The 15407-nt window shown below is 51.1% G+C and overlaps 1 protein-coding gene across 12 annotated transcripts in view; it reads right to left on the bottom strand.

The window, feature by feature from the left end:
• TSPAN9 (tetraspanin 9) overlaps positions 1-14823 on the bottom strand; it is a 206056-nt gene extending 191233 nt beyond the window's left edge. For 3 of the 12 annotated variants that reach the window (XM_060658698.3, XM_060658699.3, XM_060658697.3), the window contains exons 1-2: positions 14223-14355; positions 9434-9499 (exon numbers count right to left, since the gene is read on the bottom strand). Coding sequence is in view for 2 of the 12 variants with exons in the window: in XM_060658696.3 (XP_060514679.1) it covers positions 7155-7173 (19 nt within the window). In the remaining 10 variants the exon portion in view is untranslated. Of the gene's footprint in view, positions 1-7154; positions 7275-9433; positions 9500-14222; positions 14356-14636 lie in introns of those variants that run through there. The other 9 variants (XM_060658703.3, XM_078450167.2, XM_078450165.2 and 6 more) reach the window with 8 other exon arrangements.
• Between the last annotated feature and the right edge of the window lie 584 nt (positions 14824-15407).

Here is a 15407-nt window from a genome sequence, read left to right as displayed (position 1 = left end):
TTGAAGTTCTCACTGTGTTTAACCATTCTTCTGAGTTTGGTGAGCATCTTTTAACTATTACTTTGAAATCTACATCATGTAAATTACTTATCTCTATTTCACTAAGGTTTGTTTTTTGTTTTCTTTTTCTGGGGTTTCATCTTGTTCTTCTGTTTGGAACCTATTCCTCTGTCTCCTCATTTTGCTTGAGTTTCTGTGTTTGTTTCTATGCATTAGGTGAAACAGCTATCTCTCCCAGTCTTGCAGGAGTGGCCTTATGTAGGAGATGAACCTTACTGTTCAACCATGCCCTAGCTCTTGTTTGCCTCTTGAACCTTTGTGATTATCTAAGCAGCCGGTTTTTTTCCTGGTGGGTCCCTGTTGTAGAGGGTATGCCAAGATTTGTCAGTGTTCCAGAGGGAAGATTTCAGTTAGCACCTGGTTTCAGGCCATTTGGGAGCTAGATCCTCAAGTAGCAGGTTTTAAAGCATGCAAATATATGCAGTCCTATGGGAACATAATCACAGACCCTGCTGGCCTGCAAAACAAGCAGTCTAGAGGAGTCCCCTCAGTGACAGTTGTAAAACGTGAGGCTCCTTTCTGGGAGGGACTAGCAAACTTTCTGAGAGGTATAGCAAGGCTGAGGATCAGCTCAAAGATGGTATCCTATGTTCCCTGATAGCACCTCTGTAGCCTCTAGATGTGTTGTAAATGTGAAGCCTGCCCCTCAGGCTAAAGCTCCAGGGCAAGTAAATAGGCCTTTTACATCAGATAACTGGGAGTGTGTTTCAGTCTGCTGTCTGTGCAGTGCTCTGGGGATGGCAGTCTGCCAAGAACTGTCTCTCCAATTGTTTCAGACCCATTTGACCCAGAAACACAATCGCTCTTGGTCACTGGAGCCAGGTGCTCAGGCATCCCTATGTGGGCTACATCCATAGGCCAGCTTTGTTGGAGCTGTAGTCAGACAGCAGGTAGTGGCGGGGCTTTTGTCCTGCTGGCTAAGGCACGGTCTCAGGGAGTAGCGCACGGGGGCACCCACCAGTGCTAGCAGGGTAGAAGGAGAGTGACAAAATGTCATCTGCCAGCACCACCACTAACTGGGTAGAAGGAGAACACCAAAAATGGCACCCACCAGCATCTCTGTCCCTGGAGACAGTCCCAACAGCCTCTTGTCCTTCTGGCAGACGCCTTAAGAATAGCAAACGGAGGGGGCGCCTGGGTGGCTGAGTTGGTTAAGCTGCCGACCTCGGCTCAGGTCATGATCTCACGGTCCATGAGTTCGAGTCCCGCGTCGGGCTCTGTGCTGACAGCTCAGAGCCTGAAGCCTGTTTCGGATTCTGTGTCTCCCTCTCTCTGACCCTCCCCCGTTCATGCTCTGTCTCTCCCTGTCTCAAAAATAAATAAAAATGTTAAAAAAATTTAAAAAAAAAAAAAAAAAAGAATAGCAAACGGAGGCACCTGGGTGGTTCAGTTGGTTAAGCGTCTGGTACCTGATGTCAGCTCAGGTCATGATCTCACAGTTCGTGAGCTCGAGCCCTGCATCAGCACAGAGCCTGTCAGCACAGAGCCTGCTTGGAATTCTCTCCACCCTCCCCACCCCTCCTCCACTCATATTCTCTCTTTCTCTTTGTCAAAAAATAAACTAAACAAACAAATAAATAAAAGAACAGCAAACAGATCTCTTTCACTTATGGTCTAGGCACTTTTCAAACTGCTGCTTCTACACTAGGTCTGAGGACAAGCGAGTCTGCACACGAGCCCTTTAAGAGTGGAGTCTGGGTTCCCTACAGCCCTGTGGCTTTTTCAGACACATGCCCCATTGGTCTTCAAAACCAGATGTTTTGGGGGCTCGTGTCTCTAATGCAGGTCCCAAAGGCTGGGGTGCCTAATGTGGGGCACAAACTCCTTGCTGCACAGGAACAAGCTCCATGTTTGTGAGATCCCTCCCAAATGTGGGCCACCGTGCCAGGGGTGGAGTCTTTGGCAAGACTATGTCTCTGCCTAACCTACCATCTCGACGTGGCCTCTTTATCCATTGTGAAGGAGCTTACTCCAGTAGTTTTCAGGTCTTTTTCGGAGGGAATTTTCCCCTAGGTAGCTATAGATCTGTGTCTATGGGAAGGGGTGACTTCAGGATCTTCCTACACCACCATCTTGAACAGAAGCTCCCTCATCACCTGGAGCACCAGGACCAAAAGATGCCTCAGATCTTAAAAGAATCAAAGTATTCAATAATTGCTTGTTGATGAATTGATAGTATGACTATTGAGCATGCTGACATGTGAATCCATTCTCACAGCTGTAGAGAACCGGAAAGGGGGGTGTAGGCATGGGCAGAGAAGTTAGGAATCCAAGACAGGCCTCTTAGGTCTCTACTGATGGGGAATTTACCTAGCAAGCAGTGAACTCTCAGTTGAAGCAGGCCGAGGTCCTCCATCCAGTTTTTCCAATTCCTTGGCCAAAAGGAGTTGATGAGGTCTGTCTTGCTGTGATGCCAGCTTTCTCAAGGTTTGCAGACAAGGCTTCACGTTTTCCTCAACCCTACACATTGGTCCGCAGTAAGCCCCATGAGCTGATCAGATACCATTAACCCTGCAGCAGTAGCACAATGCTGGCCCCCAAGTCACCCAGATGTATCAGGGTGGCTCCAAGCATAGGGCAGCTACTCGCCCTTCCCCACAGTCCTCGCCAAGTCCTCTCTCAGAGCTGGGTCAGCTCCCCCATAGCACAGTCGAGAAGGAGGGGGGGAGAACGACCGAGAGGCTGAGCTGTGCAGCATGGACTGCACTTTCACAAAAAGAGAAGCCTACAGCCACGAAACATCTCTTTTCCAAAAAATGCTGAGAGGGAGCAGGGAGAAAATAAAACACCGAGGCATTTTCAAGTGTGGAACCCGCTCAGCCTTTGTTCTTATTTGATGAATGCACCAACCACGAGGCAGATGACAAGCCAAAGAACATTGTTGTGCTGAGAAAGTGTATTTCATCAAGTCCAGCCCGAGATCTCCAAGGAGAGGTAAGTCTGATGAACGATCAGTGCTGGGGAGGACTTCACCAGCAGCCCCACTGCTGCATCCTCTAAACTGGCACTGGGGATTCATAAATGACCCGGAGCTGGCTCTTCCCCTGTTTCTTTCTGCCTCTCTGCCATTTGTGACATTTCACAGGAGAGAAGAGCTACCAAGGCAGGTGAAAAGAAAACTTTAAAAACAAATACATTGTGGGAAGTCGAAATGTTAAGTCCATTGTGCTGCCTGAGAAGGAAAAGTGAAATCTGTGAATCACACAGGCCCGGGTCTTTTTATTTCACATCCGCAGTTAGAAGAGGATGGAGAGAAAGTCTAGGGCTTAGTAGGTGCAGTATTTGCTGGGTGAATGAATAAAAGAATTCCCAGCAGAGGCTTGGATCTGGAGTGACCAGCTGGCTTTCTTAAAGACCTGTCACTCACGGACTCACATTCTTCAGAGACGTCATGAAAATTAGCAAGGGGTACTAAGCAGCCAAGCTCTTGGCAGCTTCTAGAGTGTCTAGCTCTACTTCTACAGCTCCAGTCACCCTAGCAGGAGAAGCAGTCTGCTCCAAAGCCCAAATTCTGGATTACACTCAGCACGAGCCCCACACACATGCAAACACAGAGAATCCACCTCAAACAGCACTTCTTGCCCAACAAGATTAAGTGTCCTGTCCATGCCAATTTCCCATGTTGACCCATATGGTAAAGAGGGGGCTGGGAGGGGAAGAAGCCTTTGCTGTCTTCCAAAGATCAGTGGGTCTAGGGGCACCTTGGTCAGTTAAGCATCCGACTCTTGATTTCGGCTCACATCATGATCTCATTATTGTGGGATCGGGCCCCACATCAGGCTCCATGCTGGGCATGGAGCCTGCTTAAGATTCTCTCTCTCTCTCTCTCTCTCTCTCTCTCTCTCTCTCTCTCTCTCTCTCCCCTGCGCACACCCATGCTCACTATCTCGAAAGAAAGAAAGAAAGAAAGAAAGAAAGAAAGAAAGAAAGAAAGAAAGAAAGAAAAGGAAAAGAGAAAAAAAGAAAAGACAAGACAGAAAGAAAGAAAGATTGGTGGGGTCTATTCCCAAATATTCTAATTCTCCTCCTTCTGGGCACATGAAGGAGGCCGCCTTCAAGAGGTGGAGTTTTCCCCCAACCCTGGAGTTCCAGCTGGTCCTCTGACTTGCTTTGATGAAGCAGCAGATGGATGTTACCCTGTGAGATGTCAGAGCCTAGATCCCAAGAGGTCCCAGAGATCCCATTTCACCTTAAAGGACAGTTTCCTTGAGAATGAGAAATCACATGGGGGAAGAGGGGCCCAGATGAGAGGCAACACCAATCACCAGACACCTGAGAGAGGCTCTCAGACTGTCCAGGCCCTGCAGGGCCACCAGGTGACAGTCACCACATTAATAAGCTTAGGTAATGAGACCAACTGGGCTGGGCCTCAATGGCTAACCCACAGAACTGTGAGAAAATAAAAATGGTTCTGCTAAATTTTGGGGTGGTTTGTTATACAGCAATAAACAATCAATACAAAACTCATCCAGCAAGTCTGTGCAGCTATTCACAAGAATGAGGTCATTCTCTATGCACTGATGTGGAAAGATGGCTGGAGAAGTTGCCAGTCAGTATAATACACTTCTACTTATGGAAATTGTTAAGTTAGTAGGTAGACAGCTGGATGCCGGTCTATCCTAAAAATACCTGGAAAGAATAAAAACCAAAGTATTAACAGTGATTATCTCTGAAGGGCAGGATTATAGGAGATTTTCCTTTTATATAATGCATGTAATGTTCGAATATTATAATGAATCTGTGGGGTTTTTTGTGACAACAACAAAGAAAGGTATATTTAAAAAATTCACCTTGAATTCTGCTACAAGCTGATTTTTCCTAAAACATCCCTTTCATCCTGTCATTCCCCCATTCAGGGACCAGCACCTGCTCCCCACTGCCAGCCTCCTACAATCTGACTCTCCTCTGGATGACATTCAAGGTGCCCCCAGGCTGGAGCCCTCCTCCCCCTCCCCTGTGTTCATCTCCAGGTCACACCCATCTCAACCCCCACCTCCAAGCCTGCCACCCACCACCGCGACCACTCAAAGAACCCTCGACCACACAAAGATTGTGCCTCTCACAATCCCACCCCTCCCACAAGGCCCAGCCCCATCTCCCCTAGGACCCTCTAGGGGTCCTCAGAGAAAGTTCCACCCAGCCCTGCCCTGGATTGGATGGTGTACTATATTATGATCTCCCTGCACTGCAGGAATTGACTGTCCCTCAAGGGGCACCTTCGTAGACACAGGCTGACTGACCACCATCATCTCCAGCTTCTCTGGCTAATAGTGGGAGAGGGAAAGAGCACAGACAGGCAATTCCAACTCCCTTCCCTCTCTGTGCCCACCGGCTGGATGGTGGGTAATGACCCTGGACTAGGGCTTCCTCCCCATGCACCTCGTCTCCACAGGCAAGTGGGAGCCAATTTGCAACGGCTGCTAATTCATAGTGACTCATGCCTCCTGGGCTGCTCTAAGGGCTCTCCCTCCCCACCCTCCAGGTCCCACAAGCTGTATTTGGATCCAAACTCTGGCTTCAAACCTAATTGCCTTCCTGGGGGGCCCAACGGCTCTTCCTCCCTCAGGTCCCTGCAATCTGCACGTCCAGTTTTTAAACAAAGCTGTTTAGAATCTCTCAGGATTAAGTGGAAAATTGCAAGCCCAGACCTCTACCTCACTTTCTCTAAAACACAACATGTCATTCTACATGTTCATACAGTCCCATTCAAACCCAGCCAGTCACCCTGCCCCTCTGAGCCCTTCCATAGGGCTTGGCCCTATTGGGGGCTAGAGACTTGCTCAGGCAGGCTCTGCTCCCACTGTCCCTGGCACCGCCACCCCCAGGGCTTGTCGGAGAATATCAGCCCCCTAAGCCTCCGTTTCCACACTGTGGCAGGTGGCCAGGTAAGAGGGCTTAGGCAGGGCTGGCAGGTACTGTGTTCAAGTCTTACACCGCCCTCTAAGGAGGGGGTGTTCCCACCACAGGTAGACAGTGACGTATTGAAAGGGCTCAGGTGGGCCTCTCACCTGAGTCCCAGAACAACACAAGAGAACTCCTTCCCACACAAGCCCACATGGGCACACCCAGCCACACACACGCTAGGTCAAACACATGCATACTAACCCACATGCACACAGACACATGTGCATGGCCACACCCTGTCCCAGCCTTGCTCTGAGCACCCCCCCTGAGATCACTTCCCTCACCTGTCCACTGGTCTCAGAGACCCGTTCCCACCCCCAAGCCCTCTCCCTGACTCAGAGCCTGGCACATTTCCCTCACTGGGAGGGGGAGGAGCACGCATGCGTGTGCCGCCAGCCACATGCGCCCCGCATGCTGGTAGGAGGCCGTGGGCACGGGTGGATATACACAGCCAGGACTCCAGGAGAATTCCCAGGCAGAGACAGGCATTGTTCAGGTTTTACAATCATGTATTTGCTTTAATGTTTCTTTTTAACCTGAGAAACAGCAGTTTTTTGAATCTGCATGAAGATGCTATAAGGGTTAGCAGTGGCCTATGCTGCTAAGGCCAAGGCTAAGAACGCACCAAGCTCCCGTGCCAGAACAGGACCCTCAGCCCTCCTGCAGAGACAGTCAAGCCCTCCCAGTACGCGAGAGGATTCCAGGGGTTCTGCTGAGCTGTCTGACTCTCCAGACCCCCTGGACAGTTCTCCACTCACATCCTTTCCTATCACAAGGTCAGATATTTGAACAAACACTGACCATTGAGCATAGATATGGTCACAAGACTCTCAAAAAGTGAGTATTCAAAATACAGTTAATTTCCTACCACTGTCTGAGGAGTTGGAAGGAAGACTAAGCAGAGAAGAGGTGTGATAAACCCAAAAGCACAGACAGTATTAAACAATAGATACTCAAAAAATAATCTATATTTCACTCCTGAGTATAGACTAAAGCACACAGGCTGTGACACTCAAAGCCAGCAGAGGTGCTCCTTCTGGCTCTGTCATATTCACAAGGACCTCAACCCAGTTCAGGCTGAGTTTTTGGTTCAGTACGAGGGAAAGGGTTTGGAAGTTGGACTACACCCAGGCAGATATTCTCGCTTCATTATGCTATGGCTATAACTGAAGTTGAAATTGTCAACTCACCAGGCTGGAGTGCAGCCATGGAACCTTCTAGCTCCTAAATGCATCGGGCAGGGGCAGGAGGCAGTTAAAATGAAAGCAGCAGCAGGGCCACCGGCACAGGACGGAAGTCAGGCCTCAAGACCCTGCCACTAACCGGACAGGCAACCATCTTTGTAAACAACCTCCGCCCCATCCCACTTCCATCAGAAACCAGGGCCTCTGTTTTAATCATTAACTTCACTCTTTCCTCCTCCATGTACCTCTAGGCCAGAGGCAGAGAGGGCCCTTGTAAGAGGAGGAGGTATTCGGGAAGCCCCAGGACTGGAAGCCAAAACCCCCTCGTCCCACTCAGAAACCACCTTTATCAAAGCTCAAGGAACCTTAGCAAAGGGCGGTCCAGACTCCCATTTTTCAGGTGAAGAAACCAGCCTGATGAAAGCAACTAATTTGCCAAAGGTCACAAAGCCCATTAGAGGCAGAGGCAGGAGCCGGGTGAGAGCCTCCATCCAGGAGCTGACCATCATTCCAGAGGCTCAACAGCATGACAAGAAACGACACAACCAAAGCCCTGTGAGGCCAAAACCATAGGAAAGGATAAACTTCCTGTCTGGAGGTCCTTCCCTCAGGTCTCCCTCCCAAATGTACAGAAGGACGGTCTTCTGGCTAGAAATGACTGGTGTCAGGGGCCGTCTGTCTCCCCAAGGCTGTGCAGGCCTCCTGGGAAGCTTGCCACCATGTTCTGCCCTTGCAGGACCCCCCAGGAGCAGGCTGCACAGGATCTCCATGATGGGGCAGGCCATACTGTGTGGGGCCAGGAGGCGCTGAGTGGCAAGGGGTGACCTAGTCCTCAAGTCTTTCCCTCCCTGCTGCTTGCTGTCTGCCAGATTGGTTTCCTTGGGCTCAGGCCACTGTGCCTGGCTGCACTGCACAGTCCATCCACAGGCGGTGCTCCAAACCCCACAGCGCAACAATGAAAGCAGACACCCCACCCGAGCCCCAGGGAGGAGGGGGGAAGACTTAAAATGGGAGCTCCCACATTCCTGCCACGGGAGCCGAAGGAGGGACCTGGAGGTGATTCTCGGGAGCCACAAGAAGGGGCTCCTGGCCTGTGGTAGGAAAAGCAGGCGCTGCGGGCCAGGGTCTGAATCCCCGCCTCACCTCCCACTACAGATGTGGTCTTAGGCCAGGCTCCGGCCAGCCCTCAGCCTCACCTATGGCCACTGTAACATGGGGGCAAATGACAGCTACCTTGTAGGATTCTTGTGAAAATTCAAGGAGATTTAAATGAAGATTTAATATGACTTCAGTTAAATTCGTCGTGGACACAGTCTGAAACCATGGCTACTGGTGATGATGATAAATGTGAACGCTGGCATCCTAAGTATGACGTGCAAAGTATGGCAGGACAATAAGAGGTCCGTGGCCACTCCTGGGACACCAAATAGTCTCTGCTGCAACTCACAGAGAAAGGAATCTTTGGGCAAGATAAGTTACCAGCCAGCACCATCCTTCCAACCACCACCCCCATCCCTACCCCCATACTGCTGAGTTCTTGGAACGTGAGAGATTTACCAATCACCCAGGAGGAGAAAGCCACAGGATAAAACACACATAAATTAAAACATAAAAAGACCCAGGTCTTTAAGCAGTACCCCCAGGGAACCTGAATCAGCACCATCCACAAGGGCTGCCTTACTGCCTAAGTGGCTTCTGCCTGGCTCCAGTAGGGCAGGGACCTTGATGCACAAGTGCTTGGACAAAGAAGCTATCAGCAAGACCCCAGGAAGCTGTGGGAGCAGAGATTAGGATCCTGGAGAGGGTCCTGGCAGAAGGTGCCCACCGGGAGGGCCAGGGACATTGCTGCGGCAGCCAGGATACAGAACTATAGAGAACAGAGACAGGTAGGATTGGCCAGATTCCCTCAGATTCTTTTCTGGCCAGCTAGTGGGAGGTCCTCTACCCTGGCTCCCAAGCCTGCTGGGAGGAGACAGGAAGCAGGAAGGTACAGGCCTCTCCTGCGTCCCTGGATTTCCTCCCTGTAATCAAGGTGGCCAGGAAAGAAATTAAGAGGACTACCCCAGCCATCAATCAGAAATAGTGGGGAGGGAGTAACTGTCTCCTTACCCCCAAAGCCCAATTTTAGGGGCTTATCAAAATGCAAAGTCAAAAGCCACGACAGAGAGACATCTAGCAAACATCAGCATACCATTCATTCTATCCTCCCTCCCCAAGAATGACTTTAGATAGTTTATAACACAAAGATTTTCAGAGACCCCATCACATGATGGACCCAGACTGACCTGTTTCTTTGAATTTCCTACAAGCACCTTGGCTGCTGACTGAGGGGAGAAGATCCCAGGATATTCCTGCAGAAAAATAAAAAATTAAGTAATTGCTTTGCTGTGAAGCCACTCTAGGGTGAATTCCGTCCAGCAGTGGCCACTCTTTGGAGAGGAGGCGTCCCATCTAGAACCTAGTCAATCAACAGACGGAGAAAACCAGAAATGGTAAACTGGTTCCAGCTGCTACACCAAGTTCACTCAGCTAGTAGTGGGTGCCTAAAGCATCATACGCAGAACCCAAGCCCTGGCCTGGTGGTTAAGACAGCTGTGATCTATTAGTAATGTCTGCTGTGGGCAGAAGGAACAGAATCCATGCTATACATATTTGCCATCTGTGAAGTAGACCTTGGCATCAAGGGCTTAACGTTTGTCATTTTGACCACTCACAAAATGACCAGAACTTTCAAGATATGTAAAACTGTTGAACTTTACTGAGACCTGAGTGTAACACACATCCCCTATGGGGTTGATGTAAAGGAACAGGACATGTTGTTGTTTTCATCTCTACCACATCCAAACTTTCTCTTGTGGAGCAATAAAAACGTGGTGGAAAATGCCCATCAAGTGAGAGAGAAATCCGCAGCAGGAGTTGAAAGGGTAGTTAACTCGGGGTATGAAAATATATACAGGAAACACTTGGCTCTCTGCAGAAACATGACACTGGAGAAAGCCAGGCCCATGTACAAAGACTGCTGCAGATGCAAATCTGGCATTCTAGAAGATACGAGATTCATTTCTTGAGGACATCAGAGGTACACACTGTGCCCACTCTGTGATGCTCAGCAGTGAGTAGTGGGCCAGGAAGAACACAGAGGGAGTCAGAATCCACCCCCTGAAGGGGCTTATCATCTACTTGGAGACATGACGGTACACAATGGAAACAGTAAATGGCATTGCACATTCCCAGTCACCCAGCTTAGAATCAGCTTCAGTGCCCCTTCCTCCTCTCCTCGCCACCCCCATTCAATTAATTCACAAATGCTCTAACCCTGCTTCCAAAATGTCCCAGGTCTAGCTCCACCTTGCCATTCCTCACAGCTGCCCAGTGCTCTCCCCACCATGATTTTCCTCCTTCCTGGGCCCCAGACTCACCCTCCTTAGACCTCGCCCTGCTTCTGCGGCCCCTGCTCGAAAACCTGCCAAGTTCCTGTCTCTCCAGCAGCAGCCCAGTGCCTGCAATGGTGGCACTCAGCTTCTTATGACGGAACGGTCGGACGAATGGATGAGATTCTTTGGCTGTGCATTTGCGGCCACCCACAATAGGCCCAGTGTCTACCTGGTCCAGCCTTCTATTTCTCTTCATGCAACCTACTCATCAGCCCACACTCTCAGCGCCTCCCTACAGGCTGATCCTTCCTCCCTTCTGCTCAACTGCAAGCCACTCTTCAAAGTTCACATCAAATGCCACCCGCTGCATGAGGTGCTTCTCCAGAATTGAGGTGGTTATTCTCCTTGTTTGAACTCACATAATGCCATGGGCCACTCACCTTGTACATTGAATTCTCACTTTTTGAACCCCTTTCTTGACCTTTTACTGCATTATACACGCCATGAAAACAAGGACCTTTATCTTTTTCATTTTTGTATCATCAGAACTTAACACAGACTTTTGTACTATGACACACACACCAAGTGTTGGTGGATTTCACTAAAGAATCACCCCCAGGCAGTGTATAAAAGTCAGGAGAGATGAAAACAGAAAATGCCACAGGAGTTCCAAGGAAAAAGAGGTGCTTTGATGGATGGGTGGACAGAGAAGCCTCCAAGAAGGAACTCAGGCATGAGTAGGGTCTTGAAAGAGGGGGAGGTGGGAGCAGGGAAGAGCAATCCAGAAAGGTGGAACAGTGTGAACTCACGGACAAAGGAGGAATGAGCAAAGCATGCTTGGGAGATCAGTTTGGCTGGAAAATCAGCATGCTTGGGAGATCAGTTTGGGTCCCTGGGTGAGAAGGGTGGGAGATAAGGCTAGCCAGGCAGGCTTGGAGATGGATAGGAAGGATGCTGAGTGCCAGACTAAGGTACCTGGATTTGACTCATTCCCTCTTAGTCAGTGAGGATGACAATCACACCAGGCCTAGGCCTTAATGGTAGAAGAAGTCTTGTTTCTCTTGTTCTGAGCATATTAGTCTAGTCTCCTTAGCTAGGTTATAAATAACAACCACCATTTACTACACACCTGCTGTGTGTGAGGCCCTAAGCTACGAGCTTCACATACATTATCTCATTGCTCCTTCCAACAGCCCTGAGAGCTTCATATTGTTATCCTGGTTTTGCAAGCAGGAAGCTAAAGCTACAAGAGGTGAAGGCACTTGCCCAAGGCCTCACCCACTCACTCACTTACTCACCAATACAGTGGTACTGGAGTTAGACACAGGGATGGGGCCAGCACTCCAACCAGCTACCACAGGCCCCAGGACTTCCCTTTGAAGCCCGGCTGCTTCTTCACAACCCTCCTCAATAATTGCTTAAAGCCAACATTTATTAAGCACATAGCAGGAGCAGAATAAAGCACACAAAGAACGGTGGTTTGGGGGTGGGGGGGCGGGGGGGAGAAATGGAGAGTTATTGTTTAATGGGTGTACAGTTTCAGTTTTGCAAGGTGAAAAAGTTCTAGAGATCTGTTGCACAACAACGTGAGTATACTTAACCCAAATGAACTCTACGCTTAAATATGATGAAGATGATACATTCTGTTATTTTTTTTTACCACAATAAAAAACTTTTTTAAATAAAGCACACTTATTATTTGACTGATCGGCTATCCCTGGCATCTTATTTTGTTAATCATCTAACTCAGGAAAAGACTCTAGAAACATTTTAATCCAGTGACCCTCCAAAACACAGAGCTGAAAAGGGGAGGTAACATGTCCAGGGCTGCACAAACAGATGGTGTTAGAGCTAAGATCAGAGCCCAGCTTCCACAGACTTAATAGGGAAGAATGACAGAGACAGCAAAGCATAATGCAAAACACATGGCAGGGGGGTGGTCAGAAGCCACAGGTTCAAGTTCTGCTTCCTTCCACCTAATGAGTTCTGTAACCTCAGAGAAGTCATTTATTCTCCTGAGCTTCATTTTCCTAATCTATAAGAAGACAATTAAAAAGAACATATACTTAACAAGATTAGGTGTGAGTCAAATAAAATTATATACAGCTAATAATGCAGTGAAAGCACTTGACCAACTACGAATTACCTTATAAACACTGGTTATTGTGATTAATACTAAATATCTGTTCATAGATTTAAAGACTAAAATCTGATTTAGTCAGATCAAACAAAAAACAATCCCATTCCATTCTGGTCCACTCTCAGCTGTTCAGAGCCTTGCACATAGCAGGTCTTCAATGAGTGAGTGCAGAACTGAATTACTCTTCAAAGTTTTCTCCACCCCCATCCTGTTCCCTCCCTCACCCCCAACCCAGAGCCCAGCTGCATCAGCCATGCCAGGACCAGGTGGAAGATAGGAAGCCCCTGTGAATGTCTGCCTCCCTGGCTGCATTCCTTAGCTAAATATAAATGATTTGTCCAGTCCATTGTTTGAAATTATCCATAATACCTCACCTCCCCTCCCCATTACTTACGATGACAAGCTGACTGCACATCTTTATAGCAGAACATACATACAAAACATTCTCTGCGGCTATTTTTAGTAGAGAGAGGGAAGCTGGTGGGTATACAGGGATCAGAGCATGAGTCCTCAGTTTTCTCCACTAGTCCAGGAAAGCTTCCTGGAGGAGGAAATACCTGAGTCACTTCAGAGAAGGGGGCAGCTGCAGGTCAGAAAGACACCCTCACATGAGTGTGCTTCTCTGGACCAAAGGGAGGTGAGCTGCTGCCTTCTAATCCCCATTTTTGGGATGGGGAGGAAAGGTCGACACAACCCGGGGAGCGGGGGGGGGGGGGGGGGGGGGGGGGGAGGGATCCCATATTACTCCAATACTTCAAATTGGCCCAGACAGTACACGCATTTGGGGAGGGGTTAGGGAAGAGGCCAATATCTTTTTCAAAAAGAGAACATCCAAGACTGGATCCAGTTCCGAGATACACAAGTACAAATACTGTTCACATAACAAGCCAGTTTCTTGTTGGGACTTTTTTTTTTTTTTCCCCAACCACAAGAAAGTTTTTTAAAGTCCCAAACTTGGATACACAGATGGACTACATCTTGGAACTCGGGATGTGCCAAAGCCCTGTCACTGTGAGTGCCGATCTGCCAGCGGTGGCCCAAGGAGTGGTCAGGGGTGTCCGGCGAAGGGGGGAGGCAGGCAATATCCCAGCCCCGCCCGAGCTCCCGCCCTCCCTGAGGGCGCGCTATAGACTACCCCAAGCCAGTCCACGGAGCCACACAGTCAGAAAGCCTTGACAGCTCTGAGGCTCTCTCTTTCTGCTGCAGCCTACAGCCCTCCCATCCCTTCACTTGGCATTCCTCTGTCCGCTCTCCCGCAGCCCCGTTCCCAAAGGGTCTTCGTCCGAGCCTCTCCGCCTGCAGACCCCTCTTCGCACTGTTACGGGACTCCGCGCACACACACCCCCTTCCCCGGCCGCTTCCCGCGTCCTCACAGGGCGCCTACCCCATCCCTCCCTCGGCTCGCCCACTACCGCCCTCCCGACACCCCTCCCCGGGACGCCCCGGAGTCGCTCCCCTCGATGGAGATCCGGGCCGGGGCTGGCGCGGCCCGCCTACAGCGGGCCCGAGCCCCGCAAGGCCGCGCGCTCCCGAGCCCCCGGGCCCGCCGCCCGCACTCACCGCGCTTGGGGAACGTGGGGTCCCGGCTCGCTCCCGCTCCCGCACCGCCGCCGCCGCCGCGGCCGCCAGCGGAAACGGGGGGCGGGGCCGGGGGCTCGCGGCGGGGGGCGGGGCCTGCCCGGGAATGGCGAGGCCGCGGGGCGGGGCCGACGGCGGGGAGGGGCGGGGCCGAGGGGCAGCAGCCCGAAGCGCGAGGGGAGGGGGTCCGGAGAGCGAGGGGAGGGGGGGCCGGGGCCCTAAGAGGGAGCTGGAGCGGGTCCTGGAGGCCGGGGCTTCGGACACCCCCTGGCCGCACCCCAGCGTCCGAGCCGGAGGGAGCCCGTGGTGAGGCCGGGGCCGCGCTGGGCACCGGAGTCCAGGGCCAGGCGTGGCCGCCCTCTGGGCTTCCTTCCGGAAGCCTTCCTCCCCTCCCACCTCGGGGCTCCGACCCGCCGCTCAGCCGGGGCGTCCGCACGACGCCACCCCCCTGCCACCGCGGGCCTGGGCCGCCGCCGAGACCAGACGCGGGGAGGGAGCGGGAGGAGCCCGGGAGGCCGCGCGCCCGCCCCGCCCCGGGGGCTGTCGCGGCCTGGGTCGCCAGCGTCCCCCGGGAGCCAGGCCAGCCGGTCTCCCGCCCCCGCCCCCACGCCTGAGAAATCCGTCTCCGGTATTTCGGGCGGACTAGATGTTGACCACGCGGTGTGTAGTAGGTCCTGTCCGCAGATACCCTGGAGGAGGAGCCGCTATTTGCCTCCCCAGGAGCGCAAGGCCTCCAAGTGTTGGTAAAGGGCACCGTGTGGTGGAGGAACTGAATTGAAGCAGGAAAATTCAAGTTAGGCATCTCTGGCCCAGCGCTTCCTATAGGCCTTTCTGGGCCTGGATTCTTGAAGGCCTGACTCTTTTCCCAAGTGAGAGCGCCTGCCGTCTCTCCTCTCCAGTATTACTGTCCTCAGGCGGGTTCTTTGCTCCCCACGTGCAACCATGGTGTGTTGAGTATGACTTGAGACAGATTTTTTTTTTAACCTGACTGTAATTACCAGGACCCCTTGACCTCTCCTAATTAGACTGGCAGTTTCTTCTCATCTCCAGGGCCCCCTCCCCTTATACACTCAAAGTCTTGCTTTTGTCTATTAACACTTAACCAAATAATCCACCTCCTTCTGACTCCCCTTTTCCTTCCTTCAACACCTTGTTCACACACACAGC

Source organism: Panthera onca, chromosome B4 (genome assembly GCF_046562875.1).
Source record: "Panthera onca isolate mPanOnc1 chromosome B4, mPanOnc1 haplotype 2, whole genome shotgun sequence".
NCBI classification, from domain to species: domain Eukaryota; kingdom Metazoa; phylum Chordata; class Mammalia; order Carnivora; family Felidae; genus Panthera; species Panthera onca.
The sequence above is the reverse complement of the archived record's forward strand: the minus strand, read 5'-3'. Positions and strand labels throughout refer to the sequence as shown.